The sequence below is a fragment of the Durio zibethinus genome, chromosome 28 (genome assembly GCF_047325235.1).
Source record: "Durio zibethinus cultivar Kanyao isolate XHJ-2024 chromosome 28, ASM4732523v1, whole genome shotgun sequence".
Lineage (NCBI taxonomy): Eukaryota > Viridiplantae > Streptophyta > Magnoliopsida > Malvales > Malvaceae > Durio > Durio zibethinus.
In genome coordinates, this window is record NC_143189.1 from 2,525,285 (window position 1) to 2,544,795 (window position 19,511).

A 19,511-nucleotide genomic window follows, 5' to 3' on the forward strand; every position below is an offset into this window, starting at 1 on the left:
ATTATTGATATAATTTTTAAGAGTATAATAAAAAATATAAGTTTAATCCCATTAATTAAAAATAATTATCTTTATTTTAATAGGATTGAATCATCTTAGACCAAAAGGATGATAATCTTCTTTGTAATCTCATTTTTTTCTTTAAATATAAATCAAACATAATATAAAATGATTATCATTTTATCCTACTTATTATTTTATGCACCAAACATAAATTAAAATTACCTGCCACCTTGATGAGAAGAAATCAACCTTTGGTTTCTACAATTTAGTTATATATTATATTGTTTAAGTTTTAAATATAAAGTTGGATTAATTCTTGATAATCTAAAATAAAAAATTCACAAATAAAGTAAAGTAGTTTGATATATGGACAAAAGTAATTTAGAAAATATAGCATAACAAGTATTATTAATTAAACTCAAAACACGTGATTATGTTCAAGAGTGATATTCAATCACGCTTTAACACATGATTTATTTCTGCAGACATAAAATGATAAACAACATCTATGATTTTTGGGCCAACTTAAGGGTAGACCTCGATGAGGGACCTCAAACCAAATAAGGGAGTGATTTTGTAGTCACTGAAACCGGCTGCAATGAATAGTTTTTCCCATTCTTGTTCAGTTCTCTCTCTTCCAGTAGCTGCAACCATCATCGTCAAGTCGAAGAAGAGCTTTGCTTCAGTTAATTCACGTTCATCTTTCTCCTCATTTATCACAATTTCTATGATAATCACCTTTCCACCCTGTGTTGGGATGGCTTCTCTGCATCTCTTCAGTACGTTTATGCAATCCTCGTCGCCGAAGGCATGTAAAACAAGCTGCAAAATAACTTCTTTTCAACATAATTCAAAGCTGATTTCTAAGTACTATATATCATCGTGTCATGATCAGAAATTTTTGCCTACCTTCATTAGAATGGCATCTGCAGAAGGGATATACTGAAGCATATCACCTGCAACAAAATTCAAGTTCCCACTAGCTGTAGCTGGCAAGTTAGCCACAACGTGTGGGAGGTCGAACACTGTGCATTTCAAATGGGGATAAGCTTCTGAAATAACCCTGGCTAGCGTTCCCGTACCACCCCCTACATCAGCCAAAGAACCCAGGCCCTCGAAAACAGGCTTGCAGTCTTTAACAATCAAATTCATCAATTGAGAATCACTTTGCATTGCATCATGGAAAAGGTTTCTGAATTCTGGGTCCTGGTCCATATACTTCCAAAATGTTTTCCCATTTGCACTCTCAAATGGCCCCTGCTGCTTGGTTCCTTGTATCCAGTCTGCTAAGAATTGCCATGGATTCAAAACATTAGGATCAAGCATTACCATAACAAGGGGTGATGAGCAAATGATATTGTCTTTGACAAGTATCTTGGAAAAAGGTGTGAGAGCATAAGCTTCCTTTTCTTGATTTTTATCCACTTTTATTGTAGCAAAGAAGCCCGAGAGCACCAGCACCCGCATCAGCCGGTATATGCAACTAGTTTTGGTTGGATCAATGCGAAGAGCCGAGACCAATTCAGAAAGAGTGATAGGTTCGCCATGGTTGTGGATTATATCTGGTATTCCAAGCTGAACAGCAGACTTGAGTGACGTTGAACTGACATAATTTAATATATGCTTATACAAATAAGCTTGAGCTTGATAGGATTCAGTGGCTTCTTGATCCATGACTCAAAAGATCAGTTTGCTTCTCAGAAAGATCAGCCTGTTTTGATGTTTCTGGGATGAAAAATTATTCTGCTTTGCACAACTAGTAGAAAATGAGTAATGATTGAGATTTGAGAGGAAATCAAGAAGTGAGGCGTTTATCTAAACAATGAAGAGGACACTTATTTATAGCCTGTTCGGATGAAGGAGTATAACACCTGTAATAATATAATTATAGATCATAATTTAAAAGTATACAAAATTTATTTAAATTTTATATGATAATGAACCCAAAATTTTATTTTAATTAAATAATTATAATTACAAAACCTGGCTGCATACCGTTTGGCCAGGTACAAACTCCTGCATCCAAATGGCTCTTAATTTTATAGAGTGGAATTTTCCTGGAAAAGGACAAATAAACTCTTAACTATTGAAATGTATATATTTTCTTTTCTTTTTAACCATGGATCATTATAGACATTTAGCTTTTTTATTCTTCGAAAATGAATGGAATTATAAAAAACATAAGAAATCAACTTTGAACAATTCCTTTTAATTTTATGAGAGATTAAGGTGTAATTTGCTGCTATAATGTAATTCGAATTTGAAATTTAGCATTGTATCTCAATTTTATTGAATTAAAGAGTTATTTACGATTTTGAGACTAAATTTGTTAGAATTACATTAGGAATAATTAATCCTAAGGATGTTTTGGTTAACTAAAAGTATGATTTCTTTTGGGAAAATGATTCCCCTTGTCGCCTAACTTGAAAATTTTTGGAGAATGGATGACTCTTGCATTTGGTTTGATATAAAAAAATGTAAGATTTTTATATTTCGTTAAGAGATTATAAAATTACTTAATCACATCTTTTATTGTATTATTTTTTATGATATATGAATAATATATGATAGAGAATAAAATATTTAACTATTTAATATTTAATACATAAATTAACTTAAAAATATTTAAATTATTAATTAATTATTTATTTATAAATTGTTTATATTATGAAAAAACAAACACGCACAACACCCTAACATGTAAATAATATAACAAACTCAAAACAAAAATAAAATCAGACAAACATACTTGGTTCGATTCAATTTTAAGTGACTTATTCCGAACTTAATTTATTAACAAATAAATTTTTAAAAAAATGAGACTTTTAAAATAAAAAAAATTACTAAAAACCTTTTACTCAAAATCTAACCTAAAATTTAATTACATTTTTTTAATAGTCAACTTACTTAGATATTCTTTCGATATCTAAGTATCTGAAATTATTCTACTAAAATCAAAATATTTTATATTTTATTTATAAGAGTGAACCCGTTTATAACTTTATTAAACTTTTTACGTAAATTCAAAATAAATTCTCAATTTTTATAATTCTGCTCAATTTTTAATATGAAAATAAGATATTCAAAGTAAATTTTCAACAGTTTATATATTATTTAACATATAAACTTTTTTTTTAATTTAATATGCCTAGTATAATACAACATTATTCATTAAATCATTCTAAAAATCCAAAAAGATTACTGTTTTTTGTCAAAACCTAATATTTTATAAAAACAATTATCCAAAAACAAGAAAGCATTACGATTTTAATCAATAACAACGGTCTTTTAAGTATAGATTAGATTTAAATTAATAATTAATAATCATAGCTTCTATCATTAATAATCTACTGAGTCTTAAAACGTCATGGCTGAGCTCTGTTGTTTTACTTCCGGTAACAAATTATTCCAATAAAATGGAGAGACTATTTCAAATGATTAAATTATAAATGATGATGGATGAACACCAAAACGTCAAAAGCAGCATGAATTCAAATGTTCTAGAAAAGTAAACAAAAATTTTCCAAACCTAACACCTTAATCCGCCAATCACATGGAAAATATTTTTAATCTTAATAAAACTATGTTTACCGTTCTCTCTTAAAAAAAAAAAAAAAAACTTTGTTTAGCAACAGAACAGTATGAGATCCAATTCCAATGTTTTATTTAATCAAATCCCACTAACTAAAATAAACAGAAAATCTTTGAAACCGTCACTTTGATTCGATATGGCCCTGTTTTTCAAGAGAAATTTCAGCAGAGAAGAAAACAGAGTTGCATATTGACTCTTTTAACCCGGTAAGAAAAACAGACCCATGGTCAATTTGGTACGGCAACGTGGGGATGAAGGGAATTCTTCATCAGAATTTTCTAAGTCAAGATAAAGGCAAAGAAACTAAAGTTTTTTTTTTTAGTTACGGATTTTCACATATAATTTTAAGAGAATCAATTCATAATGTATAATATATATTATTTTATTTTTTAAGATGTATTTTATCATATTTATTAATATATATGTAAATAATATATTAATAAAACATGATAAGCGTATAAAATTATAAAATAAAAATATTACTATGATTACATTATATTTTTAATAATAATATGATTTGTAATTAATTGTTAAATTATTAATTACATAAAATTTTTTGATTTTTTTGACAAATTAAAAGAGAAATAAAAAATATAAATAAAAAAATCATTAAACGTTTTATTAAAATAAGAAAATAAATATACTTTTAAAATAATAAAAATGAAATTTGAGACTGAAAATTTGACTTTTTTTTCTATCATTTTGTAAAGTAGTTCCATATGATATTTTTATTTTGAAAAAAATAATTGCAACAACATGTGATAGAGATTTAAAGTAAAAATAAAAAAAATATATTTGGCACGTTGTTGAAAACTTGAATTTTTTTGAATAAGTTAAAAGGTTAAATTGACTTTTCTTAAGATCGGTCGTGATTTAAAATTTTTGACAAATCTAATAATTTTAAAAATTTACAAGAAATAATTGTTAGATAATAATAAATAAACAAATATAAATATAATTTGAATTTTTCTTAAATTACAATACATAAATTTAATTTATAAAATACAAAACATAACAAAATTAATATTTTTTGGTTAGAGGGCCAATTTAAATATATATACTTGCTTAAGGAGGTTTAAAAATTTTGGGGGCCAAGGCCATGGCCCCTCAGGTTTCCATTATTAATTTATTGATTAAATAATAAAATAAAAAAATAATTATAAATTTTAATTATCGAATTATTTTTTTTTTTACCGAACATACCTTAGGAGCAGCCGATCAAACATGAAAACCTAAACTAAACAAAAGAATAACTAAAAGAACAGAGAATCAGAAGAGCACCTAAACGAAACGGAGGGGTTTAACGAAAAGAAGGAGAATTGAATGGAAAATGCTGGAGTTCGAGGAAATTTATTAGAGGAGGACTTGACCTCTACTGTTATCTGTTTTGTTTTAGAAAGACTTCGGTTTTCCATTAGACGAAGGTTTTTTTTTTTTTTTTTTTTTTGGGTGCAAATTAGACTAGGGTTCTTTGATAAAACGTAATTTTTTTTTCTTTTAGATTTTTTTTTTTACTTTATAATACATTGGATTTTATTTTATTTTATTTTTATTAATAAAAAACAAAAATTTTATTTTATAATTTAAAAATTTGTAAAATATTGTGAAGTAAAGTGTGGATATACACAAATTAACATTTTTTTCAAAATTATATTCAAGTTTTCAAAATTTATAACATATTCTGTTATAATTTTCAATTAAAATTTTTAAGCAAGTAACTATGATTTTTTTTTATCTAAACATAACATTTATTTTTTTTATAATAAGATAAAATTAAATTCTTAAACAGGCGAACATCAATTAAAAGCAAAATAAGAATGATGCAACTATGGTGGTGGATATAAATAGGCATAGCTCACACTAATTCAAGATCTGAGCTTTGAAAAAACAACTTTAAAGAAAAAAAAAAGAGAGAGAAAAGTGAACAAAATTAAAAATAATATTTTTTTCTCAAATCTAATTAATAATTATAATTTATTAAAAAATAAAATAAAATTTTAAGATAAAATTATACAAGAAATTATGTTTGATAACATGCATATATCTTTCTACATGAAAGATATATAGTCACATCGATATATATCCAATTTCAAAAAAATAATTTAGTGTCACATTTATTTGAAATATAAATTTAATAATTTTATTGAAAATAAACTATAATATTTTAATTTATAATATATTGTTAAATGATGAATCAAGACATTAAAAAAAAATTGGCATAATTTTGATTAATTACTAAATAAAATACAAAAAAAAAAGTTAAGAAACGTGTGTCAAAGAAAAAAAAGTTATAGAGATTAAAAAATAAAAAATAATATACCTTTAAACGAACATTTGTAAATTGAAAAAAAAAAGGGAATAATGTAGGATATTCTATTTATGGACTTAAAATGATAATTCTTTGATAACAATTATGATGAATAGATAAATTTTAATTATTAAAATTTTAAAGCTGTCTAAAATTTAAAATGTTGTAAAAATCCTATAAAATTTTAAATATGGTAAATATTTGACAACGATAAGTTGGGAAATAAATTTTGTTTGATTTAAATACAATAAAATATATGAGTTAAAAGATTTTAAAAAATTAATCTTTATAAATTTTAAATATTGAAAATTGATTAGATAAGATTATTTGAAAAATAATATAAGTTTAAGAATTATTTATATGATACCATGTGTAAAAATTAGGTTTATTAATTTAAAATATATATTGTGATACAATATAAAAATAATATAAACAAAAAATATAAAATTGATATGATTTAAAATTTTAATAAAAATCATATATAAGTTAAATAAAATAAAAAATATTTAATTTACTTGTATTGAAATAAATTTTAATTTATTATTTTTATGCAAAATATGATATAAATATATAAAATATTTATATTTTATATTACATAAATATATAAAAAATATAAATTATTCATGTAAAAATATATGTACGATTTTCTCAAGAATGTACTTTATATTATAATAAATGTTAGTTCTGTTAAATATTGTTAAAATTATTATTTTAATCAATATGCACATGTTAAGTATCACATGTCGATACTCAATTTTTAGGTCTGAATGATTTTAGGATCTGAAAATACATTTATTCGATATTTTTGATCAATTTACTTATTATAGTTCACATATTTATGATGTATTATTCGTTCTGATCCCTTTGATCTCACGATTTTATCTCAAAAAAATGATTTCACAATGAAAGTAACGTATGAACTTTTATATTCCATGATTAATTTTAATACACAATCGATATGAAATTTAAGACTCTTTTTTAAATTTGTGACATCTTTTTGTACTCTAACAAAGGCCCATCGTCTTCAATAATATATTATTAGTTCCTCAAGAGCTAATTTTGATATCACTTGTCAAGGGTTCAAACTTAACCTTCAGGTCTGTACGATTTCAAGATCTAAGTATACACTCATTCGATATTTTAAATCAATTTATCTATCATAATTTATATTTTTATGATATATTATTTATTTTAATATTTTTAATTTTATAATTTTATCTCATAAAAAATATATTATAATAAAAAAATATGTAAATTTTTATATCTCGTAACTAATTTTAGTACACAATTAATGTTGGATTTAAGAATCCTCCGTAGTTCCGGTATAATAAGCATTAATTAGCAATATGTTGTTGTTGACTTTTCAAAGTTTTAATATGTATTTCGCTCTCATTGTCAGATCGTTGTACTTAAAAATCAAAAGCCGATAATGATCATTGGAGTATCCTTAACCCTTTTACAGTCCAAGAAAAAAAAAAAAAGGAATATCTTTAACCATTTAAAGTCATTTGGCCCAAAATTACGAAAACAATGACTCCTTCAAACACTACTAGGCCTCAAATGGTGGGAAACCCACAAAACAGAAGAAGGCGAGGAATTGACAAACCAGACAGCCCATAAATGAAAAACATGGCAGGAGCTCGGATTCCAAAATCATGAATCTTTCATCTGCTCTGTTTTAGGGCTTACAATTATTTTACCCTCCCAAACTGTGGAAACATCGATTTTCCTGACTGGGGTTTTCTACGGTCGGTGGCAAAGGTAAGGAACCATGTAAAAGTTGATGCTTTTTTTTTAACCTGAATTATCGCTAAAGAAATTTTTTTTTTTTTGAATGTTTACAGGATATAAGTTACTTCCATTACTTAACAAGATGTCTAAAGCTCAAGATCCATTTTATATTGTCAAAGAAGAGATTCAAGAATCTGTAAGTTGGGTTTTTTCTTTTCTTTTTCTACACCCTGTTGGAGAAAAAAGATTGCATGGTTTCCTCGGTAGTTGTCTTATTGGTCTTTTTATTTTGGATTTTCAATTAGATGACGTTTTGGGTGTTTTGTTTGTTGGCTTAGATTGATAAATTGCAATCAAGTTTTCACCAATGGGAAAGGTTTCCTCCTGACACTGGAGAGCAAGTACATCTCGCAAAAGAGCTACTTGCTAATTGTGAGAGCGTTCAATGGCAGGTACTCAAATTAAGTTTTCCTTCTTTAATTGGATTGGATCCTTAAAATGGGCAAAATTCTATGTTGGGATGATGTGTTTTACATTATGTTTATGGGTTAATTGAACAATTTTAATCCGATTTGCAACTGCTGAAAATACTTCTTTTTTGATTGCAAGGTGGATGAATTGGACAAAGCAATTTCTGTGGCAGCTAGAGATCCTTCTTGGTACGGCATTGATGAAGCAGAACTTGTAAAGCGGAGGAGATGGACCAGCACTGCCCGTACTCAGGTATCATCTTATGGATTTTAAATTTTATCAAAGAGTGAAGATATCAGTAATGTTTATTTGCTAAGTGGCGCAGTGCAGGCTTTTTTCCTGTTATTATAGTTGATGGAATTTGTGATTCATGCAAAATTTGGATTATGTAACACATGGTAAATCTTAGTCTTCTACATTTTCAGTTAGGGATCCGCATTAAGGATCATTTTGTTTGATCAGGTGGGAAATGTGAAGAAAGCTGTAGTAGCTGGAAAAAATGGTAATTGTGCAAGTGTGATGCATCGAGAATTAATGAGACTGCCAAATTTACACCAGCCAGATAGGTCCAACCTGTATACTGCAGAAGATAATGATGACTTTATAGCATCAGAATCAGATAGACAAATGCTTCTTATTAAGTAGAGTGTTCTTGAATTCGGCTTCCTGTTTCTATTATTACTCCTCCATGTGCATGTGTCATCAACATGCTACCTTGTCCAATTTTACTAGTTTTTGATTGTTTATTTATTGGTGGTTACAGGCAGCAGGATGAGGAGTTGGATGAGCTCAGTGCAAGTGTTGAGAGAATAGGAGGTGTTGGGCTTACTATACATGAAGAACTTCTTGCACAGGTGAGTACTTACTGGTGATCTTCCCTGTAATGCATCCACTATAATCTCTCTAGTTTACCTGATCTTAATGCTTTAAGCACACATTTTTTTTATCTTTACCTATTCTTGAATGAATTGCTACTGTAGTCAATGTGTTCTGTTCACTGTCAGTATAGGATCAATATTGACTATTTCACATGCTAATATTTGAATCCCTTGGTGTTTCAGGAGAAGATAATAGATGAGTTGGGTACTGAAATGGACAGCACAACAAACCGACTGGATTTTGTTCAGGTGATTCTCTCAATTTGGTATTGTGGATATAAAACAATCGTTTCCATGATCTGAAAATTAAATGGTTGGCCCTTTGTGCTTATCTGCCAACTTGAGCTGAACTGCTGCTCATTAATTACGTAGCTTGTCTTGAATTAGTTCTTTGATGAAAATTTCCTCATTTTTCCGTGCAGAAAAAAGTGGCTATGATTATGAAGAAGGCCAGCGCTAAGGGCCAGATTATGATGATATTAGTTTTGCTAGTTTTGTTCATTATTATTTTTATTCTGGTCTTCTTCACTTAGGCTGGAGAGAAGGCCTAGTCTTATGATGTTCATACACGAAATTGAATCTGATATTTGGAAATAACCATGGGAGTTATGGAATACATAGGAATTGGTTGGTGTGATCTCTATTGTTGAAAAAACTCTGATCTGAAAAAGAATGAAGAAATTTTTGTGTCTTCTTGGTTTTCAAAAATTGTCGAACTTGATTAGGACCATCTAAGATAGGCGCATATTGTTAGTATTTGATTCTCCTTTGCAATTTTGTGTTTCTTCTGTAGTTGCCATGGCTAGTTATTAAAGACTTGCAATATATGGGTTTGCATCGAGTTCTTCTGCTTGCATTTGTGCACAATGAGCTTACAATCCATCAGAGGCGCATTCTTTTGTTTGGCTGTACGGTCTTATTAACATTTTCACGAAGAACTATTCTTCTGGCGCAATGATATAATTGAAGCATACTTGTTAAAATGGTGTGGTTGCATTTGCCATGACTCTTGGAAGCACCAGAATGGTTAATTCAGGATTTGAGCATTGTAAAAGCAGCGCGAGACATGTAAAAAGAAATCACTTGTACAGTCATATGCTGGTGAAAGATCTAGGCTTGAATCTTACCATACTTTGAAGTATTCATAAAGAGAAAGGAACTCTCGCTTAAGGATTATCAGATGAGTCATGTGTCGCTGAAGGATTATCAGATGAATCATATACGACCCATATTGAAACCCATATGGAATTAATTTCCTCGGCCATAAAAACACTTTTGACCGCCCCATTATCCCAAAGGTATCAGATTCTTCCATTTTTATTCGGGTTGATCCAAATCTAATAACCTTTATATCTGTAATTTCCATGGTAAATCCTCTCATTTCCTAATAAAACCAAAAACTTAAGTACAAGGAAAAAGAAAGAAGAACATAGAGGTGAGGAGCATCTCTTCTTTTAGCATTTTGTCTATGGCCTGAATGAACTGTGGACGTTTGTGTTTTATCGAATATTTACTTTCTCTCTTTCTTGCCATTTCCCTGCACTTTCTTTCTCTATTTCTCTCACTCTACTTTTGTCTCGGAGGAAAGTGGAGGAGCTCCTGAGTCTTTGATCTCTCTCTGGTTAGCTTTCTAAGATAACTATTTCCAACCCTTTTCAACTTATAATTTGTCTTCGATCTCATGCTGCTTTCATTTTATCTCTGTTTTAAGGTTTTTGGAAAACTGGGTTACTTTTCCTTTTACATATAATTCAGATTTTGGTATGCTTTTTAATTAATTTTATGATTTTTCCCTGTTTATGAGACTTTTGTTTTATGGGTTTGATGTAAATTTAGTAACCATGATTTCAATAATATTTTCTAGCTTGGTTTCTTTTTAACGGGAGTTAGATAACTGTGGGAGTTAGATAACTGTGGCAATCTCAGTTTCTTTGATTTGAAAGTGTGGAGTTTAATTTGTTATAAGCCTTATGGATTTTCCCCCACTATTATTAGTTGTAAGCTGATATTTAGTTACAAATTTTAAGAATTACAGTAGTGATTATTGGATTGAATTTTCGTCTGGGTTGGTCTTAAATTGTGTTTTATTGCGCTTTGGATTGCAGGGTTTTGGTGGGAATCGTTGAGGACTGTTTATTTTAATGGGGAAAGGTTCAAAAAGCAACTGTAAGTCAGCATCCCACAAACTCTTCAAGGACAGGGCAAAAAACCGTGTGGATGACCTGCAGGGAATGTTCTTGGATCTGCAGTTTGCCAGGAAGGAGAGCCGTAGCATTGATGTTGCAGTCCTTGAGGAACAAGTCCATCAGATGCTCCGTGAATGGAAAGCCGAGCTCAACGAACCTTCTCCAGCTTCTTCATTGCAACAAGTTATCACTGCACATATAAATTTCATTTGAATGACTTGTATAAATTTATCAGTGTGAGTTTGTGTGGATGTGTGTTTTAATAGGTTGTATGTGGTTTGTAGGGTTTGGTCTGGCGGTTACAGAATGTAACTAAGATAAATGCTTATCAGTTTTAATCTCAAGGGACTGAAAATACTGTCTACAATGTGTGATAGTGAATTGTGATCTTCATGGTGATTTACAGGGTGGGAGTCTTGGTTCATTTTCGTCGGACATTTATCAGCTTTTGCAGCTTTGCGAGGAGGAAGATGATGCAACTAGTGTACTTGCTGCACCAAAGCCTGAGCCTAATGATCAAAACCTGCAAGTAGGAGATACTGCTGCTTTTCAAGAGGTGATTTCTCTTTGTCCTTGGATCCTTTGCTTTTCATTTTCTTTTGGAATTTGCATGATGGTTGGACTGAAAACAAGTCTGTTGAGTATGCTTAGGCCTACATGAACTTCAAGTTAAGTTGTCCATCCTGAGGAATGAGATTTTTTTATTGCTGGAGCCTGGAAGGCGTTTGGTTGCATTCTTTTGTAAATACAGAATTTGGAACTGTATATGTTTAAATTTTATGTTCATGATTGTTTTTTAGTTTCTAGAATGTGGTAAATGAGATAAACAATTAAAAATTATGTTGCGTATGATTGTTTCTAATTTGCTTCTTTCCTGGAATGGTGCTACAGAGTAGAGAAGGCTACTATAATATGATTGCAATTCTCTTCTAGTTGGGCTTTAATGAGAGTTGTGATAAATAAGGTTTGGTTATCTTGAACTGGTTTCCTTAAGATTAAGTGGGTGTTGCTGTGAAAGATAGGATAGGATATATGATATTTTTCAAGAGGCCAGAGCATTAAATATTTTCGTTCATTGCACACTCAATGGATAGGAAGACAGGCATAGCTAGTATATTTCATTCTAAGATTTCTCACAGCACCAATAATTGCTTATCTTATTTTCTGTTTAATGAACACTTCTCCTTTGTATCCTTCTTTTTAACAATTTAGTTTGCAAGTCATGTCAGTGTAACTGAGGTAAATTATCATTCCTTTAAAATTGCCATCTAGAATCTAAATTGAGCTAATTAAGATGTTGACAATATTGTATATTAGTATTATAGGCACCTATCAAATCAATTGCTTTGCTGCCATCTTACTTTATCGGGCAAAGGTGATAAGACTGAGCCTGGCAAGGTAGTCATGTGGAATGGGGGGTTCAGTACAGAATTATCATGTGTGCAGATAAGGGGGACCAAACTTCTGTCTAAAAGGGCCCGAATGCTTAGAGTGTGCTTCTGGGCTGTGCAGGTGGCAAGGTTGAGAAGTTTCATTAATTTTTCCTTATGTTGTTAGAAGGGATAGCGTAACTAATTGCTAATGTGTACTTTCCTCTTCAGCTTTATGCGTATTTTTGTACTTAGATCATGATTTGAGCTTACCGGGGCTTTAAATTTACCTTTTCTTGTTGTGCTTTTGCATTAAACGTTATCTTTCCCGAGAGCATAAGTTCGTATCCTTTGTTTTTTCTCTTAATTATATTTCATGAATGTTTTGTAGTTAACAGTTTCCACTTTTCTTTGGCATCTTATTATGTTGAAAAAGACATTCACTGTCAAGTTTTATAATCAATATGTCCTTACAGGGTTATGGAGTGAATCAGGGGCAGCATGAACGTGTGTTTCCATTAGTTGATCATTGCAAAGGCTCGCCTTTAGGACTTCCTGCCATGTCAATTAACAATTTGCGAGCGGCTACTCAATTGGAATACAATCAGTTTGATTTGCATCAAGATTTTGAGCACTTCTACACAGGTTTTAACAGTGCAGGTTTTTGTGAGGAGGATGCCATGCCTAATACTTGTAGCTATATTGCAAGTATGTGCCCCCCACCATCTGCATTCTTAGGACCAAAGTGTGCACTTTGGGATTGTCTAAGGCCTGTTCAAGCATTGGACTGGTGTCAGGACTACTGTAGTAGCTTTCATGCTGCTTTAGCAATGAATGAAGGTTCACCTGGAATGGGCCCGATTCTGCGACCTTGTGGCATAGGCCTCAAGGACGGTCTGCTCTTTGCTGCTCTCAGTGCTAAGGCAGAAGGAAAAGATGTGGGTATACCGGAATGTGAGGGAGCTGCAACTGCCAAGTCTCCATGGAATGCTCCTGGTATGTCTTATCAATCTTGCTTTGCTCAGTTCTAGTGGCGACTTTTATGAGTGGGAACAGAATATATTCTCTAATCATTCACAATGTTCTTTATGATTTTTGGGAAATTAATTAATTTTCTCCCGTGATTGCAGAGTTCTTTGATCTTTCGGTTCTTGACGGTGAATCAATTAGGGAGTGGCTGTTTTTTGATAAGCCTAGAAGAGCATTTGAAAGTGGGAACAGAAAGCAGAGGTCTTTGCCAGATTATAGTGGGCGTGGCTGGCATGAGTCAAGAAAGCAAATCATGAATGAATTTGGAGGACTGAAGAGATCATACTACATGGATCCACAGCCACTAAACCCTTTCGAGTGGCACCTTTATGAATATGAAATCAACATGTGTGATGTTTGTGCCTTGTATAGGTTGGAATTGAAGCTTGTTGATGGTAAGAAAAGTGCAAAGGGGCAATCAGCGAATGATACGGTTGCTTATCTGCAGAAGCAGATGGGAAGGCTTACTGCAGAGTTCCCTTCTGATAACAAGCTCTATGTCAAAGGAAGGGCCAAGATTAGCGCGAAGTTTTGTGTTGGAAATCTTTATTCCACTCCAAATGTGGTGGCAACAAGTGAGAAGTTGAATTATGGGCTTGGTGTGCAGTACAACTATCTTGTTGACAATTTAAGTGGTTATTATCTAACATAGTCGAAGAAAGTTGGATAAAAGCTGAAGTAGCTTCATCCATTCATCTACTAGTTATATATCTGCTGAATTATTTAGAAGTGGTGGGATATTCTGCATTTTTACTAGTCTGTTCTGTAGGTTTTCATGATTAGAAAACCAAGTCAAGCTCTTATATTTTATGGCCAAAAACTTGTACAGTTCATTTGCACACAGATGTTCTGCATTAGTCTTTTAGACAATCAACGACGCCAGAGACGGTTACAGGCAAGAGAAATGGCTGTTTTTCATCAGCCCTCTTTGATACTACCTAATAAGACATGGTATACAATAGAAGCTAATTATTTTCCAGGGTTTCAACAGTTTGAGCTAAATATTCCAGTCGCTCATTAAAGATGTCACGTTCTGTAACCGGATATATAATCAAATACATTTCTTAAGTCTATATTGCTTGATCTATGCTTGAGAACTTGTAAATGATTTTGGATTCAGCTAACTCATACCAGATTTTCGGCTGTTTTCTTGTGGGGCAGGTTTGATACAGAGGATAGGGCACTGGAAAATATGATATTCAATAAAAAATGATTTGAACATCGCCTGCCATTGAAAATCCTCTCGTCTTTCAGCATTCCTCGAAGATAACACTGTATAACTTTGCACAATCATGAGCGGCAGCATGCAAACAATTTCTATTTTTAATTTTAACCCTTTAAAATTAGGAAATTTTCTCATCAGTGATCAGCCCATGGCCTATCCAATTAAATCTGGAAAGCATCATTCATATTGCATTACATCAACATAAATTTGTTCATACAACTTGAAACAATAGCTAATAGCCCTTACCATACAATCGATCACTTGAGCCATTCATCATAAGATGCTGTTAAAATGTGCATGCTGGCACATCACAGATTCCCTGTGGGAACTATCATAATTACAGGCTTATGAAGTTCTAGAGCATTCCTGGCTATTGCTAATCCCACTCAGACGTTGAAACCCGTTTTCTAGGCATCAAACCTTCATCCTGATCTCCATCATCTTCAAGGTTGTTAACCCGTTCACATTCATCGATCCATTCACTGTATCTGGAAAGTCACAAGAAGAATAAATATACAAGAGAGATCACGTGTGAGAGACAGAGAGAATAAACACCAGATTGATAGCACTTACATGTCTATTGGTTCAGTCAAAGCTGCAAATACAGAGACAAAAGAAACACAGATGAGTTAATAAATGACTGTCAACTTAGTTTTCATCACAACCACAAAAAAATTTCAACTTCACCAGCCAAAAGTTAACAGCATCATAAGTACCTGTTATAACAGTGCTGAAACTTTCCTGGCATATCCTGCAAGAGGCTTCGCCAATCAAGTTCTTCATATCACTGGAACAGATAAACACCAACTTAAAACTTAGCAAAACACAACTATAACATCTTAGATAACTTCTTATGATACAGGACATTAATTTTAACATAATACATGTTTTCTCTTTTATCTTCATCAAAGATAAAAAGATAATCTGGTTTTAGCTAGAGGGCAATCTATGTATTTCAATGTTCTTACATAAACACCAACGCTTTCCTTTGCCAACCATTGAATAGAAAGAATTGCCTCAAAATTATATCAGTTATTAAGTCCAATAAGGGTAAAATTTCTCATAAACAGATATAAGAAGTTTACACTTACAGGCGGCATTCAACACTGGTGCCATGGTTACAAAAGGGACAACTGAAAACGGTGTCAAGCTTATCCATTCGCTTCTTAGGAGCAGGCTTTGCTCTTGATTTCCTCTTTCCCATACTTCAATTCCTAAAACATGTCAATTCACAACCAAAGTGAGCATAACAATTTCAGATTTACTACAAACTTAAAGAATTTCTTACCAAAACTCAGATTCTTCACTTCAAACCCTAACTAATTATTTCAGGCTTAAATTTTTTTTTTTTTGGGATAAAACAATTAGGTTAAGCGGAAAATCAAATCTATTTTCTCTTTTCTCAAATTCCTCACAAAAGTTTAAACCTTTCTTTAATTTTCTTTTCTTCTTAAGAATAATAAACATAAAAAATTAAAATTATGGCGGATTTCAAAGGCTAATCAACCCGATCGATGAAAATATCCACCAAATTTATCCAAGAAGAAAAACATTATAATTTTATTTGAAAACTGAAGGATAACAAAATTTAAACTTCATAGACGAGGAAAATAAATTGAATAATTGAACTTACCAGAGTATGATTGCGATTCGCGTGAAGAGTGCAAACCCTAACTTTTTCGATGCTTTTCGAAGGAGAAATAGAGGATTTATCTTGTTTTATTTATAGTATTCTAAGGCGGTCTGCTTACGTTAGAAAAACGACGGCGTTTTTGTGATAAAGGTTGAAGCCCAGAAACGTGCATTTGTTCCGAACCCCTAAACCAAAAACCCAACAAGCCCAAAAGAGTCCACGTGTCCATTTTGCTAACATGCGCCTGCCCTCAACTGTCAAAAATGAAAAACCCTCCCAAAATCTCAACTCACTCGGTATTAATTTTGAAAGTGAAAAGTGCAGCCCACAACGTTTCACATCCACCAGCACCGTCGGATCATTCTCCCTGTATAAGTACTCCTCAGATTCGCATAACGGACAATCACAAATAGAGGGTTTTTTTTTTCACCAGTATAGAAAAAGAAGGGTTCCTATACGATCAGTCGCACAGAAGAAAACCCAACGCCACTAAAAGCAACTGCACGGGTTGAGAAGACTAGGGTTCTTCGAATCAGCGACTCCAAGGGATAAAAGGAAATAAAATAAATATCAAAACTTTATGTTTTTTTCCTCTTGGGAAAATTATTCTAAAGATTAGAAAAGCTACCGTTCGTGTTCGTTTGGCGATTATCTTTGTCTCTGTTATTAACAATGGGAAGAGGAAAATTCAAGGCAAAGCCCACTGGGCAACGCCACTTCTCCACTCCAGAAGAGATGCGTAAGAATTCTTCTTCTAAAATTTTCTATTTTTATGTTTGTTTCGATTTATTTTCCCAAGAAAATTTGAGGAAAAGTAGAATTTTCAAATCTTTTAATGATTTTATTTGAAATTGTGGAAGTATACGCCTTTAATTTAATGCTTGACAAAGACAGTGGAATTTGCAAAACTGTTACTTCAATTTGAGAAAATTTGATCAGCTTGAGCATTTTTTCCCGTGGTTTATTGAATAAAACGAGGCTGAAAAAAGGTAGAACAGTTTTTTTTTTTTTTTAATTCATGTTGTCTGCTTCGAGTAAAATTTAGGTTAATTCTTGCTAGTAAAGATTGAATTTGCTGATGATAATGAAACATTGTTGAGTTAGGGTTAGGGTTAACTGATGCTCTTTATTCTTAAATCAATTTTGTGAGCACACTGCCTGAATGGAACCTTGTTTCGTTTCTGATTTTGTGTTTGCAGTTGCTGGTACCTCTTCTCGTCCTCGCACATTTAAGCGGGTGCTCTCTCTTACAGACGTGCTCAATGGACACTTTGTATGAGCATAGGTGTTTTAACAGCATAAGAACTGATTCTTTACTCTTTAATTTTGTTAACAAGAAGCTGAATATAGAGAGGAGGAAGAATCTGAGGAATGTGGTCAGGAGTCTGGAGAAGAATCTGATGGTGAAACTGAAGTAAGTATATAGTTGATTGGGTTTTATATATTGCATGCCAATCGTTTTTGCATATGGGTTGGGTTATTTTTGTGAATGACTAATGAAATCTGTATTTATTTCTCATTGCCAACCAATAGCAAAAGCACAAGGTAACTCAAGGTATTATCGAGATCAACAATCCTAATCTGGTGAAGCCAAAGAACTTGAAAGCTAGAGATGCTGATGTAAGTTTCATGACATCTTCTATAAATTGTTTCAGTGATTGTATGTTTTATAACTGGTGCTTTATTTTATGTTTGATTTTTTTTTCCTCTCTGTCATGTGCAGACTGGGAAAACCAATGAACTATCAAGGCGTGAAAGGTTTGTAAATGGTCCTATCATTTTCCTTTTAAATTCTACTTTGGATACCTTTTACTCATTGTTTGTTGTTTGGATCCATTATTCTGTCTTTAGCTAAAACTTTGTATGTTTTTGTATGTTTCTTGTGTGAATGCTTTCATCTTATACCTCTCTTTGTTTGTAGGGAGGAATTAGAAAAGCAGAGAGCCCATGAACGATATATCAGGCTGCAAGAGCAAGGTAAAACAGAACAAGCAAGGAAGGATTTGGGTAAGCTAATTAATATCACTATACCTCATGTCAAACATACCTGCATTACTTACTTCTCCTATCAGATTTCAATAAAAAATGGTCTAAGCTGCAGAACCTCTGTGGCTATACTATTTTGAACATTTAAGGTGGTAAGCATAACTACACATACTTCAGATTACTTCTTGACATATATAAAAAGAATTTACTTATGATCGAAATCATCATTTTATCTTGCAACTGATGATTCCCTGCCTCTACCTACTTCAGTTTAGGGCTTACTCGACTTTTGTTTTGTCTCTTTGGTAACATTTTAGGGAACTGTTCCTGTGGGTTAAAAGTCCTAAAGGGCTGCAATGATTGTACATTAGACTCAGGAGATATATTTGCCTGTGATAGAATGGACAAGCTGAATGCTTTTAAAATCTTAATCATGCCAGGTCGCTTTGTGCATCCTAACTTACAAGCACAATGGTCTATATATACCTAACCACCACTGTTCACTGGAAAATTTTTATAACACAATCTTGTGATCCTGCTTTGTATGATGGTTAGAGACATTATTTTATAACTCAATCTTGTTGATTCTGCTTTGTATACTGCCATTTTTCCCTTCAAATGAAAAACAAAAGAAAGAGAGTTATTTTGAATTTTACTGTGATACAGAGCGTCTATCCCTTACACGTCAACAGCGAGAAGAAGCTGCTAGAAAACGAGAAGAGGAAAAAGCTGGTAAGATTTTGGAGCCGCCATGATTATTTGTTAACTTGTTTTCTGGTATTAGACACTTAGAAATTGATGAACATTCATATTTAATTGTTTCAGCCAGGGAGCAGAAGAAGGTTGAAGCTCGTAAATGACTTTCCAACAAAGCTTCATACACAACAAGTGTTTCCTTTAGTAGAAGAAATATGTGCTCTCTACAGTTTATCTAATATATGGTTTTCATTAAAAGATTTGTTATTTTCAAAGTGTTGCTTATTACACAGACATAATTTTTTCCCATTTGGTGGCACATAATTTGATAATTCCGTTGTGGTTTTTGAATTAAATAGATTAATTATGCTCTGCTAATTTTACCGGCTGTTATGGGATATTC

The 19,511-nt window shown here is 31.9% G+C and overlaps 5 protein-coding genes across 11 annotated transcripts; 3 read left to right on the forward strand and 2 right to left on the reverse strand.

The window, feature by feature from the left end:
* Window positions 1-348: 348 nt before the first annotated feature.
* On the reverse strand, window positions 349-1,797 carry LOC111281207 (trans-resveratrol di-O-methyltransferase-like). Its single transcript, XM_022868865.2, has 2 exons — window positions 913-1,797; window positions 349-825 (listed from the first exon to the last, which is right to left on the reverse strand). The coding sequence occupies exons 1-2, from the start codon at window positions 1,675-1,677 to the stop codon at window positions 529-531; spliced, it is 1,062 nt and encodes a 353-aa protein (XP_022724600.2). The 5' UTR covers window positions 1,678-1,797; the 3' UTR covers window positions 349-528.
* Window positions 1,798-7,399: 5,602 nt separating this feature from the next.
* On the forward strand, window positions 7,400-11,224 carry LOC111280942 (syntaxin-61-like). 3 transcript variants are annotated; one of them, XM_089757129.1, is made up of 8 exons: window positions 7,400-7,664; window positions 7,748-7,830; window positions 7,973-8,086; window positions 8,244-8,357; window positions 8,568-8,746; window positions 8,869-8,959; window positions 9,167-9,232; window positions 9,777-9,947. In XM_089757129.1, the coding sequence occupies exons 2-8, from the start codon at window positions 7,777-7,779 to the stop codon at window positions 9,939-9,941; spliced, it is 783 nt and encodes a 260-aa protein (XP_089613255.1). In that variant the 5' UTR covers window positions 7,400-7,664; window positions 7,748-7,776; the 3' UTR covers window positions 9,942-9,947. The 3 variants fall into 3 exon arrangements, with proteins under 3 accessions (XP_089613255.1, XP_089613256.1, XP_022724226.2); XM_089757130.1 differs by lacking the exon at window positions 9,777-9,947 and adding an exon at window positions 11,089-11,224 and having other exon boundaries at window positions 7,407-7,664; XM_022868491.2 differs by lacking the exon at window positions 9,777-9,947 and adding an exon at window positions 9,406-9,674 and having other exon boundaries at window positions 7,412-7,664.
* Window positions 11,125-14,641, forward strand: LOC111280941 (transcription factor VOZ1-like). 2 transcript variants are annotated; one of them, XM_022868488.2, is made up of 4 exons: window positions 11,125-11,352; window positions 11,576-11,725; window positions 13,016-13,535; window positions 13,670-14,641. In XM_022868488.2, the coding sequence occupies exons 1-4, from the start codon at window positions 11,125-11,127 to the stop codon at window positions 14,218-14,220; spliced, it is 1,449 nt and encodes a 482-aa protein (XP_022724223.2). In that variant the 3' UTR covers window positions 14,221-14,641. The 2 variants fall into 2 exon arrangements, with proteins under 2 accessions (XP_022724223.2, XP_022724225.2); XM_022868490.2 differs by having other exon boundaries at window positions 11,257-11,405.
* Window positions 14,642-14,954: 313 nt separating this feature from the next.
* On the reverse strand, window positions 14,955-16,580 carry LOC111280945 (transcription elongation factor 1 homolog). The gene is made up of 5 exons (XM_022868500.2): window positions 16,427-16,580; window positions 15,885-16,007; window positions 15,510-15,580; window positions 15,367-15,388; window positions 14,955-15,281 (listed from the first exon to the last, which is right to left on the reverse strand). The coding sequence occupies exons 2-5, from the start codon at window positions 15,995-15,997 to the stop codon at window positions 15,170-15,172; spliced, it is 318 nt and encodes a 105-aa protein (XP_022724235.1). The 5' UTR covers window positions 15,998-16,007; window positions 16,427-16,580; the 3' UTR covers window positions 14,955-15,169.
* A 182-nt stretch (window positions 16,581-16,762) lies between these two features.
* Window positions 16,763-19,486, forward strand: LOC111280944 (uncharacterized). 4 transcript variants are annotated; one of them, XM_022868499.2, is made up of 8 exons: window positions 16,766-17,165; window positions 17,626-17,664; window positions 17,761-17,840; window positions 17,960-18,046; window positions 18,150-18,184; window positions 18,348-18,433; window positions 19,079-19,144; window positions 19,238-19,486. In XM_022868499.2, the coding sequence occupies exons 1-8, from the start codon at window positions 17,099-17,101 to the stop codon at window positions 19,270-19,272; spliced, it is 495 nt and encodes a 164-aa protein (XP_022724234.2). In that variant the 5' UTR covers window positions 16,766-17,098; the 3' UTR covers window positions 19,273-19,486. The 4 variants fall into 4 exon arrangements, with proteins under 4 accessions (XP_089613258.1, XP_022724234.2, XP_089613257.1 ...); XM_089757132.1 differs by lacking the exon at window positions 17,626-17,664 and having other exon boundaries at window positions 16,763-17,165; window positions 17,764-17,840; window positions 19,079-19,189; XM_089757131.1 differs by lacking the exon at window positions 17,626-17,664 and having other exon boundaries at window positions 16,775-17,165; window positions 17,764-17,840.
* Window positions 19,487-19,511: the final 25 nt, after the last annotated feature.

Coding starts and splice junctions, on each gene's coding strand:
- LOC111280945 (XM_022868500.2), bottom strand. CDS start 15,997: ATGGGAAAGAGGAAATCAAGAGCAAAGCCTGCTCCTAAGAAGCGAATG. Junction 15,581..15,884: donor ACCAGTGTTGAATGCCGCCT/GTAAGTGTAAAC, acceptor TATCTGTTCCAG/TGATATGAAGAACTTGATTG. Junction 15,389..15,509: donor TTTCAGCACTGTTATAACAG/GTACTTATGATG, acceptor CTGTATTTGCAG/CTTTGACTGAACCAATAGAC.
- LOC111281207 (XM_022868865.2), bottom strand. CDS start 1,677: ATGGATCAAGAAGCCACTGAATCCTATCAAGCTCAAGCTTATTTGTAT. Junction 826..912: donor CAGATGCCATTCTAATGAAG/GTAGGCAAAAAT, acceptor GTTATTTTGCAG/CTTGTTTTACATGCCTTCGG.
- LOC111280941 (XM_022868488.2), top strand. CDS start 11,125: ATGGGGAAAGGTTCAAAAAGCAACTGTAAGTCAGCATCCCACAAACTC. Junction 11,726..13,015: donor ATACTGCTGCTTTTCAAGAG/GTGATTTCTCTT, acceptor ATGTCCTTACAG/GGTTATGGAGTGAATCAGGG. Junction 13,536..13,669: donor GTCTCCATGGAATGCTCCTG/GTATGTCTTATC, acceptor CCGTGATTGCAG/AGTTCTTTGATCTTTCGGTT.
- LOC111280944 (XM_022868499.2), top strand. CDS start 17,099: ATGGGAAGAGGAAAATTCAAGGCAAAGCCCACTGGGCAACGCCACTTC. Junction 17,841..17,959: donor AATCTGATGGTGAAACTGAA/GTAAGTATATAG, acceptor GCCAACCAATAG/CAAAAGCACAAGGTAACTCA. Junction 19,145..19,237: donor ACGAGAAGAGGAAAAAGCTG/GTAAGATTTTGG, acceptor TAATTGTTTCAG/CCAGGGAGCAGAAGAAGGTT.
- LOC111280942 (XM_089757129.1), top strand. CDS start 7,777: ATGTCTAAAGCTCAAGATCCATTTTATATTGTCAAAGAAGAGATTCAA. Junction 8,747..8,868: donor AGACAAATGCTTCTTATTAA/GTAGAGTGTTCT, acceptor TGGTGGTTACAG/GCAGCAGGATGAGGAGTTGG. Junction 8,960..9,166: donor ATGAAGAACTTCTTGCACAG/GTGAGTACTTAC, acceptor TTGGTGTTTCAG/GAGAAGATAATAGATGAGTT.